The 18,340-nt window shown below is 35.8% G+C and overlaps 1 protein-coding gene across 4 annotated transcripts in view; it reads left to right on the top strand.

The window, feature by feature from the left end:
- The window catches only part of CDK13 (cyclin dependent kinase 13), a 113,700-nt gene that overhangs the window by 78,588 nt on the left and 16,772 nt on the right, over window positions 1–18,340 (top strand). For 3 of the 4 annotated variants that reach the window (XM_082399710.1, XM_082399711.1, XM_082399709.1), the window contains exons 8-9: window positions 5,140–5,241; window positions 5,335–5,412. The exons of the other annotated variant lie outside the window; for it this stretch is intronic. In XM_082399710.1, the coding sequence (XP_082255836.1) occupies window positions 5,140–5,241; window positions 5,335–5,412 (180 nt within the window). The remainder of the gene's footprint in view (window positions 1–5,139; window positions 5,242–5,334; window positions 5,413–18,340) is intronic. 4 annotated transcript variants of the gene reach the window in all.

Below are 18,340 nucleotides of genomic sequence, written 5' to 3'. Positions count from 1 at the left end.
AAAAAAAAAAAACCTAGGTAGGATAATTATGGCTTTAACTAGGCAATGGGCATAGGTGTTGGAAAGATGGAGATGAATGATATCATAAGATATAGAATCGTTAGAACTTGATGGTTGACTATTGTGTTGGTAGACACATCCCTGCCTTTACCCCTACAGTAAGATTTCTGCTTAAGGAACTGCATAAATGGTTTATTAATTAGGAGAAGCTAAACTTGCAACAAAGAGAACCTCAAAATTCAGTGGCTTAAAGAATAAGAAGTTTATATTTCTCACTCAGTAATCTGGAGCAGTTGTTACTTTACCTTGCTGCACAATTGATAATACTTCACCATATTGTTTGATCAAATGGTGACTCTGCTTCATACAGTCACTTAAGGATCCATATTGGAAGATTTGCTGCCTTTCTTCACATGCTTTCCAAGTCTATCACCATGTCTGTCAGCTAGAAGCTAGGAAAGAGGCGGGAGGGGTGTTATGAGCCAGGCCAAGAAATGGCACCTGTGTTCACGTTCCTTTGGCGAGAACTTGGTCATGTGGCCACACCTAACTGCAGTGAGGGTGGGAAATGTAGTGTAGGTGGGCAGCTCCCATTGAAGAAAGGAAGAACAGATTTTAGAAGACAGCTTAGCAATCTCTGCCATAAACTGTGATGCTGTTTGCTGAGACAGGAAACGGGAAGCAGGTTTACGGCAGAAGATAATAAATTTCCTTTTGGATATGTTAAGATACACGTACTTATAGGACTTCTAAATTTGCATGTGTAATAAGAATGCACAAGTGATCCTAAGGTAACATCAATTGGAAAAAGATTACTTATGTTTTTCTGTAGCAATGTTATGATACAGAAATTTAAGTTATTTTTCTGAGGAAAAATCAAAAGGAGGAAAGTAGGGTAAAATTAGAAGGGAATGGGGAGATGGCATGAGGAAAAAGACTGTGTTTATTGTTATGTAGTTATGGCATAAATCAGTTGATTAAAAATATTGATAAGTACTTACTGTATGCCAGACACTGACCTAGGTAATACCTATTGGCTATGTAGTAGAGATATGAAAGACAGATCAATCCCTGGTCTCATTACATAGTCATGAAAGAAGGTAGACAACGAACCTGTTGGATAGCGGAAAGAATTTAAAGTACCAAGTGCTACAAAGCAAATAAAATAGTGTCTGTAGGGATACTGTGAGCTTGGGGGTGGCTGCTTGGGTAATTTTGGCTAAGGCAGTTAGGATAGAATTCTTTGAGAAGTAAAATTGAGCTAAGACCTGAGTGATGAGAAGAGGATAACTTAATGAAGACCTAGGCAGATAACATTCCAAGTAGAAGGAACTCAGCAACTGCAAGGCCTGGAAACAGACTTGGAAAGTTTAAGGGGGCCAAGATGTTGCCCAGTGTAAAAATAGGAAGTGAGATACTCCAGGGTATAGTCTTATCACCTGAGGTAAAGTATAAATTTTATTTAGTTGCAGTGGGAGATCACTGGACAGTTTAAGCAACTAACTGATATGACTTGGTTTTACGCTTAAAAAACTTAAAAGTGGGGGACGAAAGCTAGAGATAGAGGCAAGGAAACTAGTAAAGAGACTGTTGCGGTAGTACCAGAAAAAAGATAATAGTGGCTCCGACTTAAAGTTGATAGTGGCTCAGATTTCCTTGAAATCGTGGGAAATGGTTGCATTTAGGACCTATTTGGATGTAGAGTTGACAGAAGTTGTTGATAGATTAGATGTGAGATTTGAAGGAAAAAGAAAACAAGGATGACTCCTGGGTTTTTGACCTTAGAAGTTGGGTTGGTGTTAAAAATAGGTCCCAAATTTCTTTTGTAGTTTTGGTAGGTGTTTACGTAGTGGATTCTGAAGGAGACATGGCATTTGGGCATACGATGAACTTAGCTAGCTGAACTCTTTCCATGTTTTTCTCAAAAATATAAGTTATGCTCTAAAAGAAATGTGTAGACTTTATGTATTGTTGGAAAAGTGAAGCATTTGAAAGCTAATTTAGGTATTTCCTATTATATGATTTTTTTTTCATTTCTTAGAAGGGTCTTTAACAGAGTTTATCAACTGTGGTTTGTGAATTTTAATTTGGATTATCCAGAATCTCCAAAGACTTCAAGGGCCTAAAATCTTGCTCTGATCATCTGTTTGCCTTTTACCTATTCAGACCAGACAGGAGGCTGAGCTGCCTGCCAGCCTGGGGCTGTACCCTTAGGGCAGTGCTCGCCTTGTTAGGAATACAGCGCTGCTTGTGGTGCGTAGTAGGGTCCGGAAGGCCATAACTGTGTCACACCTCCCCTGAAGGGCAAAGTGTTGGAATCTATTACTGAGCAGATTATCTTTGATCTCTATTCTGTTGATAGTTCATTGATTGTAAAGAGAAATGTTGGGAGGGTGCTTTGTTTTACAAAAAATATATATCAGTATGAATATTTATTTACTTCATAAATGAAAGGATTTCCACAATTTAGAGATTGTATTAGTGTTTTAAAATTGAGCTTTCTATGTCAAATTTTACTGTTGAATGTTTCCAGTCTTTACGTAGTTCTTATTTTTCTTCTGACAGAAACTGAGCATTTGGATATATTTGGAAAAGCTATTAATTGGTATACATTAAGTACTTTTGCTGTACACCTAGAAGTATAGTTCATCTAGCTCTGTGTTTAATCATTTTTGAAAATGTACTAAATATTTTCACTTCTGAATTTGATGAGAGTTAATGAAAAAGTGAACTGGTCTAATTTTAACTGCTAAAGATGACTGTGTTTAAATGTTGCCTAGAACTTGATATATCATACAGTTAAAAAACAAAATTCAGCTGAGTAAATTCAAAGATCTAATTGGTTTTATTAAACACTTCCTGACTCAGGCCGCATCCCATCTAGTAAGTAGAAGGGAGCTCCGAGGAGCTATACAAAATGGAGGGTTTTTAAAGGCAGAAGGGGGCAGGGACAAGAAAGTTATACTAGCAGAAAGCAGATTGTCCATGGCAAGGTCACTTTCCTTTAAGGGATGGGAGGGGTCTGTGTGGCAGGTGACCTCACTAGTGCTGACCAGGAAATTCCAGACCGATTGGTTAAGATGCCTTTCCTGGGGAGGGGCTGAATCTGCAGTTAGGTTAGGTAGTAAGTCTTGGTTTGCTGGTGTGGGAGTTAACACAAGTGACTCCATTTTGGATCTGTTGTTTCTTTTTAACACACAAATAAAATAATCTTTTATTTAAATATAAAATTTACTAACCTTAATTTGTGTAATTTCTCCATATAATACAGCAGACTTTAATTTTTTTTAAATATATTTTAAAACATTTCTTAACATAAAAAGATAAAAAATTAACTATTTACTGACAGATTTACATTAGTTTAAACATTTTTCTTGAGACTGTAGATACCTAGTTGTACCTTAGTAGCAAGATCATACGTTTCACATGCTCATAGATCTTTGAAATATTTTAGAAAACTACTTACCATAATTTTCTCAAACTTTGTTCCCCCACCCAGCTAATTCATATATGTCACCTAAAGTTGCAGGGCCATATATAGTAAAAGGTCTGCCCTATGCCCAACGTTGTTCTGGGCTTAGTGTGTGGGTACTATTTTTTTCATAATAAAGAATGGTCTTTGAGGTCTTTTGATTTTTCTGGGAACATAGAGAAAACAAAATAGTTCATTACAGTGGTAAATATGGTGTAAATTTAAGAATATGAAAACAAATCTTTCTTTAAAAATAAATCTGTTGTTAATAAAAGATTAGACTTTATGGAGATGGGTCTTTCACCCTGTTTTAAAGGAGGTATAGATTTGAATGAGAAAAATGGGAAGGAATTTCAAATTTAAAAGGTGTTAAGACGTAAAGAGGTGAACATATTTTTAAATGATTAAATCCAGCTTAATTAGCACAGCTAGAGTTTAAAAGATTTCCTCGTTATGTGAAGATAAGTGATGCTAGTAAAAACAAGCAAAAATCACTAAGAAAAGTAATTTAATAATGTTAGAAAAATCTAATCCTAGTTGGCTATTGAAAACATACTTCTTAGACTATCTTCTCTTTTCACAATTTATACCAAAGTCAAGTATCACTTTTTTCCTGGCTTTGGCACACTATTACTATAGTCCTATCTGTGGTAATGCGCTGGTGTCCTCGATGGCTTACAGTCTAAGTGTTTAAATTATTTGGAGAAATTTGGCAGTGTGGGAGCAGGCTACTCAGGTCTTAGGCTGCCTGGAACTTCAGACCTACAGTTGGCAAGAGGGAATTGCTTTATAAATTATATGCTCCTTTTTTTCCTTCCCCAAACTGGTCCGGGTCCAAGCCAACCTCAGGTAACTGGGCTGGGAATACAGCCATTCTGGGAAATTTCCTGTGATACAGCCTTTGCATCCTTGTGATTTGGAGGATATTTGGAAAGGAAGAGAAGTTTAGAATTGACCTAAAGACATACGTGATCACACAGAACAGTCGAAGAACTGCCTCTAACTTCTTAGACCGTCTTTACTCATGTGAATCAGCTACAATAGGATCATTCTCAGAGGAGTGAAAACACTTATACAGCTTACTAGATAATATCTTCTATGACAACATGGTAGTAGTATATATATATATGTCCTCATTGTTAGAAGGTGACAAAGGAATCATCTGATAAAGTATCTTACCTATCGCTAGTGGTTCCTGGCAGAGTAGACCCGAACTACTACAGTCTACATTTCTGTACTTTCTATTCACATACCAAAGTGCGTTAAAATCAATGAAATATTGCCAAGGAAAGATATGCCCAGTTGAAAACTTTTGTTAGGTGGTTACAGTTTGAACCGTATCTTGCCATACATTAGTGATTTGCCAGATTTGGTCAAAATCATCAATGCCAACAGTTGATATAAAGATCTTTCTTTGACCGTATTACACTGAAAACAAGCCAACAACTTTTTATTTTTATATATTAAGGGAATTTTTCAGGTAATCACATTGCTTTCAGATGTATTTTATGATCTTGTATTAGATGTCATAGCATGTCTGTAGGCAGATGAAAGTAGTTTTAGTTAGGATTGTAGGATTGCTTTGATTAGCCAAATAATATTTCTTAAGAGAACTTCTCTTTTTCTAACACATACTGACTCTAAAGAGTGCTTTCTGTGTTTTTTAGTCGTCCATATACTAACAAGGTCATCACTTTATGGTACCGTCCACCTGAACTGCTGCTGGGAGAAGAAAGATACACACCAGCTATTGATGTATGGAGCTGTGGGTAAGATAGGCTTATTGACTGGTTAATTTACTTGAAACTTGGTAGTGAAGTAAAATCATACCATTTGGTAATGGTGGATATTTTTCCCATTAGATGTATCCTTGGTGAACTCTTCACTAAAAAACCTATATTTCAAGCAAATCAGGAGCTTGCACAACTAGAATTAATAAGGTAAGCTTGTGATTTTAATATTTGTAATATCTGTAGGAAGTTAAAATTTTTTCACGCTTGTGTTTCTAGGAGAACATCATGTTTCTGTTGAAGGCTGATGATTGCTGAATGGAGGAGAAACTAGAATGCAGGCACTCTGATAATTGTTCTAGTAAAATTAAGGATCTTAAAGTCCCTAGATATTTTGTGATTAGATTAATGTGTTTGAGTCCCTAAAGATAAGACTGGGAAGGAGGAGTAAATATGAGGGGGGAGAGAATGAATGGTAGATTCTGTTTTTTTTCGGAGTGTGGCAGTATGGAAGAATTAATGTTTGGGGATATTTTAAAGAAATACTCTTTTACATATGTATATGCACATGTGTTTATATGTATATGCAGACATACCAAAATACATGCATATACTCACTAGCATAGGTCTTCATTATTTGGAGCCTATTATAGGACCTAGGTCATAGGACTTATGTGTTAATCATCTTTCTCTTTAATATTTTAAATAAATTTCTTTTTTATAAAAGAGCTTTGGTTTTCATATATAATAATATTAATTTGCAACTTGTAAGATTTGCATGAGTGTTTCAAAATATGGATGAGAATTTTTAGGGAAGATATTGGTATAAGGCACATACATACCCATGTACTGTGAACCTTCCCTTCAGCAGACTTATTGGACTAATTGATGCTCTACATTCCATCTGTAAATAATACTAGCTTGATAACATAGCAAGCTGAATATTTGCAGCTAGTAGATTACCACTCTATAGTAAGGCTACGTATTTATTCCACCAGTTGAAGAGTATGACGACCAAGAGGTAGTTGTTGCCCGTTTTGTATACAAACATTTTATTATTGTACATATGTTGTTTAATTAACTATAGACAGATGCAGTGCTTTGCAAAGACTTAACAGAGTTGGCTAATGTAGAATCCCATTCAGTGAGTCCTCTGATGAAAGAGAAGGCCATGGCCCTATGTCAGAAAGTTGGGAAATGCACATTTATACACTTTTAGTAAAAATAAAATGTTTAAATCATGTATCTGTGTATCTTTCTTTTTCTTTTTTTTTTTTTTGGTAATGATTTTCTCTAACCCATTTTTTCAGTTAGCCAACTACTGTTCCTAATTGTATTGGATACTAGGGTTTCTATTAATGATGTTAGTATTTATTTAGTTTATACATGATACAAGTATTGTTCTAGGAATTCCACCTGAATTACTTCAGTTAAGTTGTGTCTTGTTTTTACAGTTAAGAAAACAACCTTAGAGAGGTGAAGAATTTGTTCAGAGTCATACAACTAGCAAGTGGCAAAATTGAGATTTGAATCTAGATAGTTTTACTTACTATCTAAACTTACAACCAATTCTCTATACTATGTAGGAAATAAAACTTGCTGGAACTTTTAGTATGACACAAACACCAAGAATTAACAAAGACAGCATGAAAAATTTCTGCAGAATATTAATACAAAAATTCTAAAATGAGTGATTAGCCAGTAGTATGTAATGTTTTATTAAAAATTAACTTGCAGAGTCAAGTAGGGCCATCCTAAGAATACAAGAATGTTTTAGTTTTATGAATTCCATTATTATAATTCATCATTTTAATAGACATAAAATAATATGTCTCTCTTGATAGTGTTGAATAGGCATTTGCTGAAATTATAAACTGCTAATTAAGTGTAGAGGCATATTTCTTTAACATGATAAAATATGTATCACAAACGGACTAAATAATATTTAGTGGTGAAATACTAGAAATAAAGGCAATAATGAGAAAAAATTGACTAGCAGTATCATTATTTTAAGAGTGTTATAGAAGCACTAACTAGTTAACTAGTAGTGTTAGAAAAGTGAACCCAATAATAGGTGTACTATCATAATTTGTATCTGATAGCATTGCATACATGCAGCATGCAAGGAAATCACCTTAAATTCCTTGAATAAAAAATTTGGTAAAATGGCAAGTGTTAAAAATGTGTGTGTATATACACACTGTGTGTGTGTGTGTGTGTATGTATGTATATACACACAGCATACTAATATATATTATATACTAATACATATATTCTAAAGCAATAGCTTTTAAAGACTATGTACCAATAATAACCAGTTAGAAACATAGGGAGTGGAGAGCATGTTTAACAAAACCACCACCATATATACTCCAGGAATATTGAAAACTATGATGTTTCACCTAAAATTGTAAAGAAGATTTGCATAAGTGTTGGAGAGGCATATCTCGTTTTTGGCTAGGAAGCCTTTTTTTTAAACATCATTATTGGAGTGTAATTGCTTTACAATGGTGTGTTAGTTTCTGCTTTATAACAAAGTGAATCAGCTGTGCATATACATATATCCCCATATCTCCTCCCTCTTGCATCTCCCTCCCACCCTCCTTATCCCACCCCTCTAGGTGGTCACAAAGCACGAGCTGATCTCCCTGTGCTATGCGGCTGCTTCCCACTAGCTAGCTATTTTGGTAGTACATATAAGTCCATGCCACTCTCTCACTTCGTCCCAGCATACCCTTCCCCGTCCCCGTGCCCTCAAGTCCATTCTCCACATTTGCGTCTTTGTTCCTGTCCTGACCCTTGGTTCTTCATAACCGTTTGTTTTCTTTAGTTTCCATATATATGTGTTACCATATGGTATTTGTTTTTCTCTTTCTGACTTATTTCACTCTGTATGACAGACTCTAGGTCCATCCACCTCACTACAAATAACTCAATTTTGTTTCTTTTTATGGCTGAGTAATATTCCATTGTATATATGTGCCACATCTTCTTTATCCATTCATCTGTCGATGGACACTTAGGTTGCTTCCATGTCCTGGCTATTGTAAATAGAGCTGCAATGAACATTGTGGTACATGACTCTTTTTGAATTATGGTTTTCTCAGGGTATATGCCCAGTAGTGGGATTGCTGGGTCATGTGGTAGTTCTATTTTTAGTTTTTTAAGGAACCTCCATACTGTTCTCCATAGTGGCTGTATCAGTTTACATTCCCACCAACAGTGCAAGAGGGTTCCCTTTTCTCCACACCCTCTCCCACATTTATTGTTTGTAGATTTTTTGATGATGGCCATTCTGACTGGTGTGAGGTGATACCTCATTGTAGTTTTGATTTGCATTTCTCTAATGATTAGTGATGTTGAGCATTCTTTTATGTGTCTGTTGGCAATCTGTATATCTTCTTTGGAGAAATGTCTATTTAGGTCTTCTGCCCACTTTTGGATTGGGTTGTTTGTTTTTTTGATATTGAGCTGCATGAGCTGCTTGTAAATGTTGGAGATTAGTCCTTTGTCAGTTGCTTCATTTGCAAATATTTTCTCCCATTCTGAGGGTTGTCTTTTTGTCTTGTTTATGGTTTCCTTTGCTGTGCAAAAGCTTTTAAGTTTCATTAGGTCCTGTTTGTTTATTTGTGTTTTTATTTCCCTTTCTCTAGGAGGTGGGTCAAAAAGGATCTTGCTGTGATTTATGTCATAGAGTGTTCTGCCTATGTTTTCCTCTAAGAGTTTGATAGTGTCTGGCCTTACATTTAGGGCTTTAATCCATTTTGAGTGTATTTTTGTGTGTGGTGTTAGGGAGTGTTCTAATTTCATTCTTTTACATGTCGCTGTCCAGTTTTCTCAGCACCACTTATTGAAGAGACTGTCTTTTCTCCATTGTATAGTCTTGCCTCCTTTATCAAAAATAAGGTGACCTTATGTGTGTGGGTTTATCTCTGGGCTTTCTATCCTGTTCTGTGGATGTATATTTCTGCTTTTGTGCTAGTACCATACTGTCTTGATTACTGTAGCTTTGTAGTATAGTCTGAAGTCAGGGAACCTGATTCCTCCAGCTCCGTTTTTCTTTCTCAAGATTGCTTTGGCTAGTCGGGGTCTTTTGTGTTTCCATACAAATTGTGAAATTTTTTGTTCTAGTTCTGTGAAAAATGCCATTGGTAGTTTGATAGGGATTGCATTGAATCTGTAGATTGCTTTGGGTAGTATAGTTATTTTCACAATGTTGATTCTTCCAATCCAAGAACATGGTATATCTCTCCATCTGTTGGTATCATCTTTAATTTCTTTCATCAGTGTCTTATAGTTTTCTGCATACAGGTCTTTTGTCTCCTTAGGTAGGTTTATCCCTAGGTATTTTATTCTTTTTGTTGCAGTGGTAAATGGGAGTGTTTCCTTAATTTCTCTTTCAGATTTTTCATCATCAGTGTATAGGAATGCAAGAGATTTCTGTGCATTAATTTTCTATCCTGCAACTTTACCAAATTCATTGATTAGCTCTAGTAGTTTTCTGGTAGCATCTTTAGGATTCTCTATGTATAGTATCATGTCATCTGCAAACAGTGACAGTTTTACTTCTTTTCTGATCTGGATACCTTTTATTTCTTTTTCTTCTCTGATTGCTGTGGCTAAAACTTCCAAAACTATGTTGAATAATAGTGGTGAGAGTGGGCAACCTTGTCTTATTCCTGATCTTAGTGGAAATGGTTTCAGTTTTTCACCATTGAGGACGATGTTGGCTGTGGGTTTGTGTCATATGTGGCCTTTATTATGTTGAGGAAAGTTCCCTCTATGCCTACTTTCTGGAGGGTTTTTATCATAAATGGGTGTTGAATTTTGTCGAAAGCTTTTTCTGCATCTATTGAGATGATCATATGGTTTTTAATCCTTCAGTTTGTTAATACGGTGTATTACATTGATTGATTTGCATATATTGAAGAATCCTTGCGTTCCTGGGATAAACCCCACTTGATCATGGTGTATGATCCTTTTAATGTTCTGTTGGATTCTGTTTGCTAGTATTTTGTTGAGGATTTTTGCATCTATGTTCATCAGTGATATTGGCCTGTAGTTTTCTTTTCTTTGTGACATCTTTGTCTGGTTTTGGTATCAGGGTGATGGTGGCCTCGTAGAATGAGTTTCGGAGTGTTCCTCCCTCTGCTATATTTTGGAAGCGTTTGAGAAGGGTAGGTGTTAGCTCTTCTCTAAACGCTTGATAGAATTCGGCTGTGAAGCCATCTGGTCCTGGGCTTTTGTTTGTTGGAAGATTTTAAATCGCAGTTTCAATTTCATTGCTTGTGATTGGTCTGTTCATATTTTCTATTTCTTCCTGGTTCATTCTTGGAAGGTTGTGCTTTTCTAAAAATTTATCCATTTCTTCCAGGTTGTCCATTTTATTGACATATAGTTGCTTGTAGTAATCTCTCATGATCCTTTGTATTTCTGCAGTGTCAGTTGTTACTTCTCCTTTTTCATTTCTAATTCTGTTGGTTTGAGTCTTCTCCCTTTTTTTCTTGATGAGTCTGGCTAATGGTTTATCAATTTTGTTTATGTTCTGAAAGAACCAGCTTTTACTTTTATTGATCTTTGCTATTGTTTCCTTCATTTCTTTTTCCTTTATTTCTGATCTGATCTTTATGATTTCTTTCCTTCTGCTAACTTTGGGGTTTTTCGTTCTTCTTTCTCTAATTGCTTTAGGTGTAAGGTTAGGTTGTTTATTTAAGATGTTTCTTGTTTCTTGAGGTAGGATTGTATTGTTATAAACTTCCCTCTTAGAACTGCTTTTGCTGAATCCCACAGGTTTTGGGTCATCATGTTTTCATTGTCATTTGTTTCTAGGTATTTTTTGATTTCCTCTTTGATCCCTTCAGTGACCTCTTGGTTATTAAGTAGTGTATTGTTTAGCCTCCATGTGTTTGTATTTTTTAACAGATTTTTTCCTGTAATTGATATCTAGTCTCATAGCGTTGTGGTTGGAAAAGATACTTGATATGATTTCAGTTTTCTTAAATTTACCAAGGTTTGATTTGTGACCCAAGATATGATCTATCCTGGAGAATGTTCCATGAGCATTTGAGAATAAAGTGTATTCTGTTGTTTTTGGCTGGAATGTCCTATAAATATCAATGAAGTCCATCTTGTTTAATGTATCATTTAAAGCTTGTGTTTCCTTATTTATTTTCATTTTGGATGATCTGTCCATTGGTGAAAGTGGGGTGATAAAGTCCCCTACTATGATTGTGTTACTGTCACTTTCCCCTTTTATGGCTGTTAGCATTTGCCTTATGTATTGAGGTGCTCCTATGTTGGGTGCATAATTATTTACAATTGTTATATCTTCTTCTTGGGTTGATCCCTTGATCATTATGTAGTGTCCTTCTTTGTCTCTTTTAATAGTCTTTATTTTAAAGTCTATTTTGTCTGATATGAGAATTGCTACTCCAGCTTTCTCTTGACTTCCATTTGCATGCAATATCTTTTTCCATCCCCTCACTTTCAGTCTGTATGTGTCCCTAGGTCTGAAGTGGATCTCTTGTAGACAGTATATATATATGGGTCTTTTTTTTTGCATCCATTCAGCCAGCCTGTGTCTTTTGGTGGGAGCATTTAATCCATTTACATTTAAGGTAATTATCGATATGTATCTTTCTATTACCATTTTTTAAATTGTTTTGGGTTTGTTATTGTAGGTCTTTTCCTTCTCTTGTGTTTCCTCCCTAGAGAAGTTGCTTCAGCATTTGTTGTAAAGCTGGTTTGGTGGTGCTGAATTCTCTTAGCTTTTGCTTGTCTGTCAAGGTTTTAATTTCTCCATCAAATCTGAATGAGATCCTTGCTGGGTAGAGTAATCTTGGTTGTAGGTTTTTCTCCTTCATCACTTTCAATATGTCCTGCCACTCCCTTGTGGCTTGCAGAGTTTCTGTTGAAAGATCAGCTGTTAACCTTCTGGGAATTCCCTTGTATGTTATTTGTTGTTTTTCCCTTGCTGCTTTTAATATTTTTTCTTTGTATTTAATTTTTGATAGTTTGATTAATATGTGTCTTGGCGTGTTTCTCCTTGGGTTTATCCTGTATGGGACTCTCTGTGCTTCCTGGACTTGATTGACTATTTCCTTTCCCATATTAGGGAAGTTTTCAACTATAATCTCTTTAAATATTTTCTCAGTCCCTTTTTTTTTCTCTTCTTCTTCTGGGACCCCTATAATTCGAATGTTGGTGCATTTAACATTGTCCCAGAGGTCTCTGAGACTGTCCTCAATTCTTTTCATTATTTTTTCTTTATTCTGCTCTGCGGTAGTTATTGCCACTATTTTATCTTCCAGGTCACTTATCCGTTCTTCTGCCTCAGTTACTCTGCTATTGATGCCTTCTAGAGAATTTTTAATTTCATTTACTGTGTTGTTCATCATTGCTTGTTTGCTCTTTAGTTCTTCTAGGTCCTTGTTAAACGTTTCTTGTATTTTCTCCATTCTATTTCCAAGATTTTGGATCATCTTTACTATCATTACTCTGAATTCTTTTTCAGGTAGACTGCCTATTTCCTCTTCATTTGTTTGTTCTGGTGGGTTTTTACCTTGCTCCTTCATCTGCTGTGTGTTTCTCTCTCTTCTCATTTTGCTTAACTTACTGTGTTTGGGGTCTCCTTTTCACAGGCTGCAGGTTTGTAGTGTCCATTGTTTTTGGTGTCTGTCCCCAGTGGCTAAGGTTGGTTCAGTGGGTTGTGTAGGCTTCCTGATGGAGGGGACTAGTGCCTGTGTTCTGGTGGATGAGGCTGGATCTTGTCTTTCTCGTGGGCAGGACCACGTCCCGTGGTGTGTTTTGGGGTGTCTGTGACCTTATTATGATTTTAGGCAGCCGCTCTGCTAATGGGTGGGGATGTGTTCCTATCTTGCTAGTTGTTTGGCATAGGGTGTCCAGCACTGTAGCTTGCTGGTCTTTGAGTGGAGCTGGGTCTTAGTGTTGAGATGGAGATCTCTGGGAGAGCTTTTGCCATTTGATATTATGTGGAGCCGGGAGGTCTCTGGTGGACCAGTGTCCTGAACTCGGCTCTCCTACCTCAGAGGCACAGGCCTGACACCCGGCCGGAGCACCGAGACCCTGTCAGCCGCACGGCTCTCTCTGGGCTTCTATTTCAGCAGCAGCAATGTGACTCTGGACGGTGTGAGCCACTTTTTTCGCCAGTTGGCCAAGGAGAAGTGTGAGGGCGCCCAGCGACTCTTGAAAATGCAAAACCAGTGCTGTGGCCGTGCCCTCCTCCAGGATGCGTGGAAGCCTTCTCAAGATGAGTGGGGTGTAAAACCCAGGACGCTGTGGAAGCCACCATTCTTAGGGAGAAGAACCTGAACCAGGCACTATTGGATCTGCGTGCCCTGGGTTCTGCCTGCGCCCCTTTTTTTTTTAAGATGGCAGTTCATCGTATATTAGTCATTATAGTCCTAATGAGAATTTCAAAAGACTTTTTTAAAACAACAGTTGATTTTAATGTTTATCTGGAGGCATGAACCTGAAAATAGCTAGGAAAATTCTTTAAAAAGAAGGACAATTTGGCATATCATATGTTAAATCAAAATTTTAGTAACTAAAACCATTTTGTACTGGCACAAGATACACAGATGAATTAGTGGAATTATATGGGAAATTCAGAAGTAAAGAAAGTTCATATGGACCTCAGAATATAATACAGTAGACATTTCAAATCAGGGAGTTAATTGAATAGTATTTATTGATTGCTGGTTGTGTACCACTTAACCAGTACTGAGGATACAGTGGAGGTTGGGAATTGTATCCCCAGTGCCTAGTAACTGGCACACAACTTTTTCTGCTTTCTTGTTGGGGGAGACAGAGAAAACAAACAAATTAATAAAATACATCAGGTGGTGATGAGTGCAGGGGATAGAAGACGATAGGAGGCAGCGCTGGGCATGGAGCCAGGGAAAATCTCTCCCATAGGTACCATCTGAGCAGAGAGCTGAGTGAACAGCAGAGTCATGATCCTGAGGCATGAGCGTGTTTGGATGATTTTATGGACGTGTTAAGTCAGTTAGGGAACCGTATGGGAAACAAAAAGAAAGCTCAAGCCATCCAGTTAGTGGCATACTGTACAGTTACTAAAAAGGAAATGGTAGATCTGGAGATGTTGATATGCAAAAGCAACACTGTCACGTGAAAAGAGCAGTTTTACAGAAGGCTGTGTTTGGTTTGGTCCCACATGGGTGAGACAAACACATCAAAAGAGTCTGGAATTGTTAATCTGAACATGGATTTGTGAGAGGGTTAGGGAAGGGACTGTTTTACTTTCTACTTTATATGTTTCAAAATGTCTTTGGGTTTTGGTAAGATATCAAGTATTTATAATAATACAAAAAAAGATGCTTCAATTTTGATTTTATAGCATTAATTATTTTTAAAACATGAAGAAAAAAAGGACGTTTCTGGTAAAAGAGACACGTCTCCTTGATTTGAAGGAGGTGGCAGAGTATATTGAAAGGGGCAGGCTTTGGAATCTTACAGGCCTGGGTTCTAATGCCAGCTCAGCTACTTCCTGCTCTTGGACTTAGGGTAAGTTCCATAATGCTATAAGTTTCTTTCTTCACAAGTAAAACAGGACAAATAACGTGCTTAGGATTGTAAAAATTAACGTGTTTCCTAGTACATATTTACTTCTTCCTCTCATCTTATTTGCGGTAATGCTGGAATGTTTCCGCAATCTAAAGCCTCAGGAATGATGAGTTCTAGGATCTACTTTGTACAAATACATATAAATGGATCAAGGATGGTAATCCTAATGAGAATCTGTCTTAAAGAGCTTCACACTACAGTGGTCAAGTTATTTGTACTTTACCTGGTTCCAGAAAATACTTCAGGCAGATTACAAAAATTTTGTGATAAGAAGTAGCATGAAGTAAAAGTAATGGCAAAGAGAGAGAAAAACATAGGTGGGGGCAAAAAAAGGGATGAATGAGAGCAAAAATGTTTTTACATGAGAGTAACACTTTTAACTCTTAAGTGTTCTGGCAGCCAGTGAAAGAACCTTTATATCACACAATGTATATTGCTTATGGAATAAAAAACAATCATGGAAGAAATTAAAAGTAGATTTGGAATGAGAAGAAGTCCCCGCACACATACACAAAGCCTCAGGTCACACAGGTAAAATTTTTACAACTTTAAAGGCATAGGCTTTGGTTGTTCCAGAATATAGGAAAAGAAGGAAAGTTTCCATATTTTAAAAAGTGAAGCATGTATACCTTCATAAATCAATAGCATAAAAATTTCTTTAGAATTGTACTTCTTAATCTTTTTGGTCTCTTCTGTATACTCTTAAACATTGTGAAAGATCCCAGGAGCTTGTTTATGTTGATTGTATGTATTGAAATTTAAAACTGAGACGTAAAAATATTTATTAATTCATTTTAAAACAATATATTAACATAACATTTTAATTGTAAAAAGTTTATATTTCCCAAACTAAAATAAATGTTGGTGAAATGAAAAGCATTGTTTCACATTTTTATAAATCTTTTAATGTCTGTCTTAAACATCTGCATAAACATCTGTGGTATGCTGTTTTCAATAGTCTTTTCAGATAATTGTGCATATTCTTCCTTGAAACTTCAGTAAGTGGCAGTTTTTTTTTACAGGTTAGTCGTAATGTGCAGTCTGTAACCACAGATTTTGTACTCTAATATATTGAAATCCATTGGTTTATCTTACACTCTGAATAGATCTTTTACCTGTGATGATTTTATAACATTATGTATTGATCATTTGATAATATTGGATCACTGAATTGAGCAGATCTTCTAAAGTGTAACATTTCATTATATAGTATTTGTTATGACCACTAATCTCATCAGAAAAGCCTTTAGGTATTTATTTTGAAGCTGTCAAGTTCATGGTGTAGATATAAGTCTTCTAGTATTCTGATTTTCTCCTGAAAGCTTGAATTTTATAATTGACAGTAAATGCTGCAATTGTCTTCCTTGAAGTAATAAGCTGACTTTGTTCCTGTTTAAGAAAATGTCTGGCAAATACCCAAGTATGAATGACCATAGTTTGTTAGTTGTTTTTGCAGGTAAAAATGGTGGTTCATGAAAAAAGCAGCTACTTCAGCTTGCAACTCAAATAATTGCACAAGTGCTTCTCAAGATAACTATCACTTTGTTGTGCAACTGAAGTGCTTTATGAGTATTTTCTATTTCATTGCTAAGAATATTGAAAAGATACGTACTCAATTGTAAGGGTTTAATAATAATAATTTTTACTGCTTCAACAAGTACCTTCTTAAGTGAAACTGTCCCCCTGTCTCCCCACCAAGATTATGTGGTAGTGAAGAGTATTTACTGCTAATTGTCTGGTGCCACTGCCTCAAGTCATGCTAAGGTGCCAGTAGTTTTACCCACTACTGGCTTAATACCATCAGTGCAAAGTCAACACATTGAAAAGTATAAATAATGTCTTAATAATACCTTTGACCTTCCAGACCCCTGAAGGGTCTAGGGGACACCGAGTGGTCTTTGGACCCCATTTTTGCAAACTGCTGATGTATACCAACTAAAAAGTAGAATACAGCATTACACTAAAATAACAGTACTTTGATTAGGCCCAAGTGGTATTCCTCTTTTGAATGTATGAATGACTAAATATTCAAAAATCTCTTAATTGGAAAATCTCTTAATCTCTTACTAATGTCATAAATATAATTCATGACATTAGTAACTCAGGGAAGGAAATGCAGGTGATGATTATAATAGAGTTTCTAAAAATCAAACTGATAGAACTAAAGAAGTATCCTTTTAAAATTTAAAAGCCACAAAAATAAAACCCATAGTCAAAAGGAATAAATCAATGCTTTCTAAGCAGGAGGTATATGTGAATTTGTATGTGTCTGTGAATATCTTTACTGTGTGTTGTGTTTCTCAAACTAAAAGTTATCATCTTTCCCAGTGGTAAACAATGAAAGTACTCCCATTAAAATAAGAAACCAAACAAAATTACCTAGCATTGTGTGGCATGATTAGCATTTTAACATTGTTTGGAAATTGCCACATAATGTAGCATACCACGATGATAAAGAGGAATACATGTTTGAAAAAATATAGATGAATTTTGATTATAGGTGATGATAATAAACCTGGAAAGCCTCAAAGAAACAACTGTTAAAAGAAAACTGTGTTAGGAACCATAGGATCTCAGATGGCGATCTAAATTTTTTATGTCAAATTTCAGCCATTTCCTATAACAAAACTCTTCTAGTTATTGCTTAGGAAATGTATTAGGGATAGGAACACATTCAAAAAGCAAAAAAGTAAAACCCATAAAAGGAAATATAAAAGATCTAATTGAAGAAATTTATAAGTATACCTTAGAGATATTGCAGGTTTGGTTGTAGACTACCACAATAAAGCAAATATCAAAATAAAGTGAGTCACACAAATTTTTGGTGTCCCAGTGCATATAAAGTTATGTTTACACTATACTGTAGTCTATTAGGTGTGCAATAACATTATGTGTGTATACCCTAATTTTAAAATACTGTATTGCTAAAAATACTATCCATCATTTGAGCCTTTGGCAAGTTGTAGTCTTTTGGCTGATGGAGGGTTTGAAATACTGTGAGAATTACCAGAATGTGACACAGAGACACAAAGTGAGTAAATGCTGTTGGAAAAATGGCACCAATAGACTTTCTGATGCATGGTTACCACAAACCTGAAGTTTGTAAAAAAAAAAAAAAAAAAAAAATCTACAAAGCACGATAAAATGAGGTATGCCTGTATAAAACCAAAGGAAGTATAAAAATGGAAATATTAAGCTTTGTAAAGATAGCAATCCTTTCTAAACTGATAAATTCAGAGCAGCAGTGGAATCCCAACAGGATTCTCTTACTTTTGGAGTGTGACAGTATTGATTCTACAATTCATCTGTAAGGAAATACTGAAAAGAATGATTAGCGGAATGAATAGATAGAGGGGTTTGTCCTGTAAGTCTTATAAAAAATGTAAAGGTATCATATGATATTGACACCAGAGTAGATAAATCAGTAAATCAAAATAGATTCTCAAAACAGACCTCAGATATTTAGGGATTTAGCATATGATGCATTTCAAAATGTCTTCAGTAAATGATTTGGGAATAGCTAATTGACCAT

This window comes from Balaenoptera borealis, assembly GCF_965194805.1.
Source record: "Balaenoptera borealis genome assembly, chromosome: 7".
Taxonomy (NCBI): Eukaryota; Metazoa; Chordata; class Mammalia; order Artiodactyla; family Balaenopteridae; genus Balaenoptera; species Balaenoptera borealis.
Note: the sequence above shows the minus strand (reverse complement) of the source record. Positions and strands in the feature narration are given on the sequence as shown.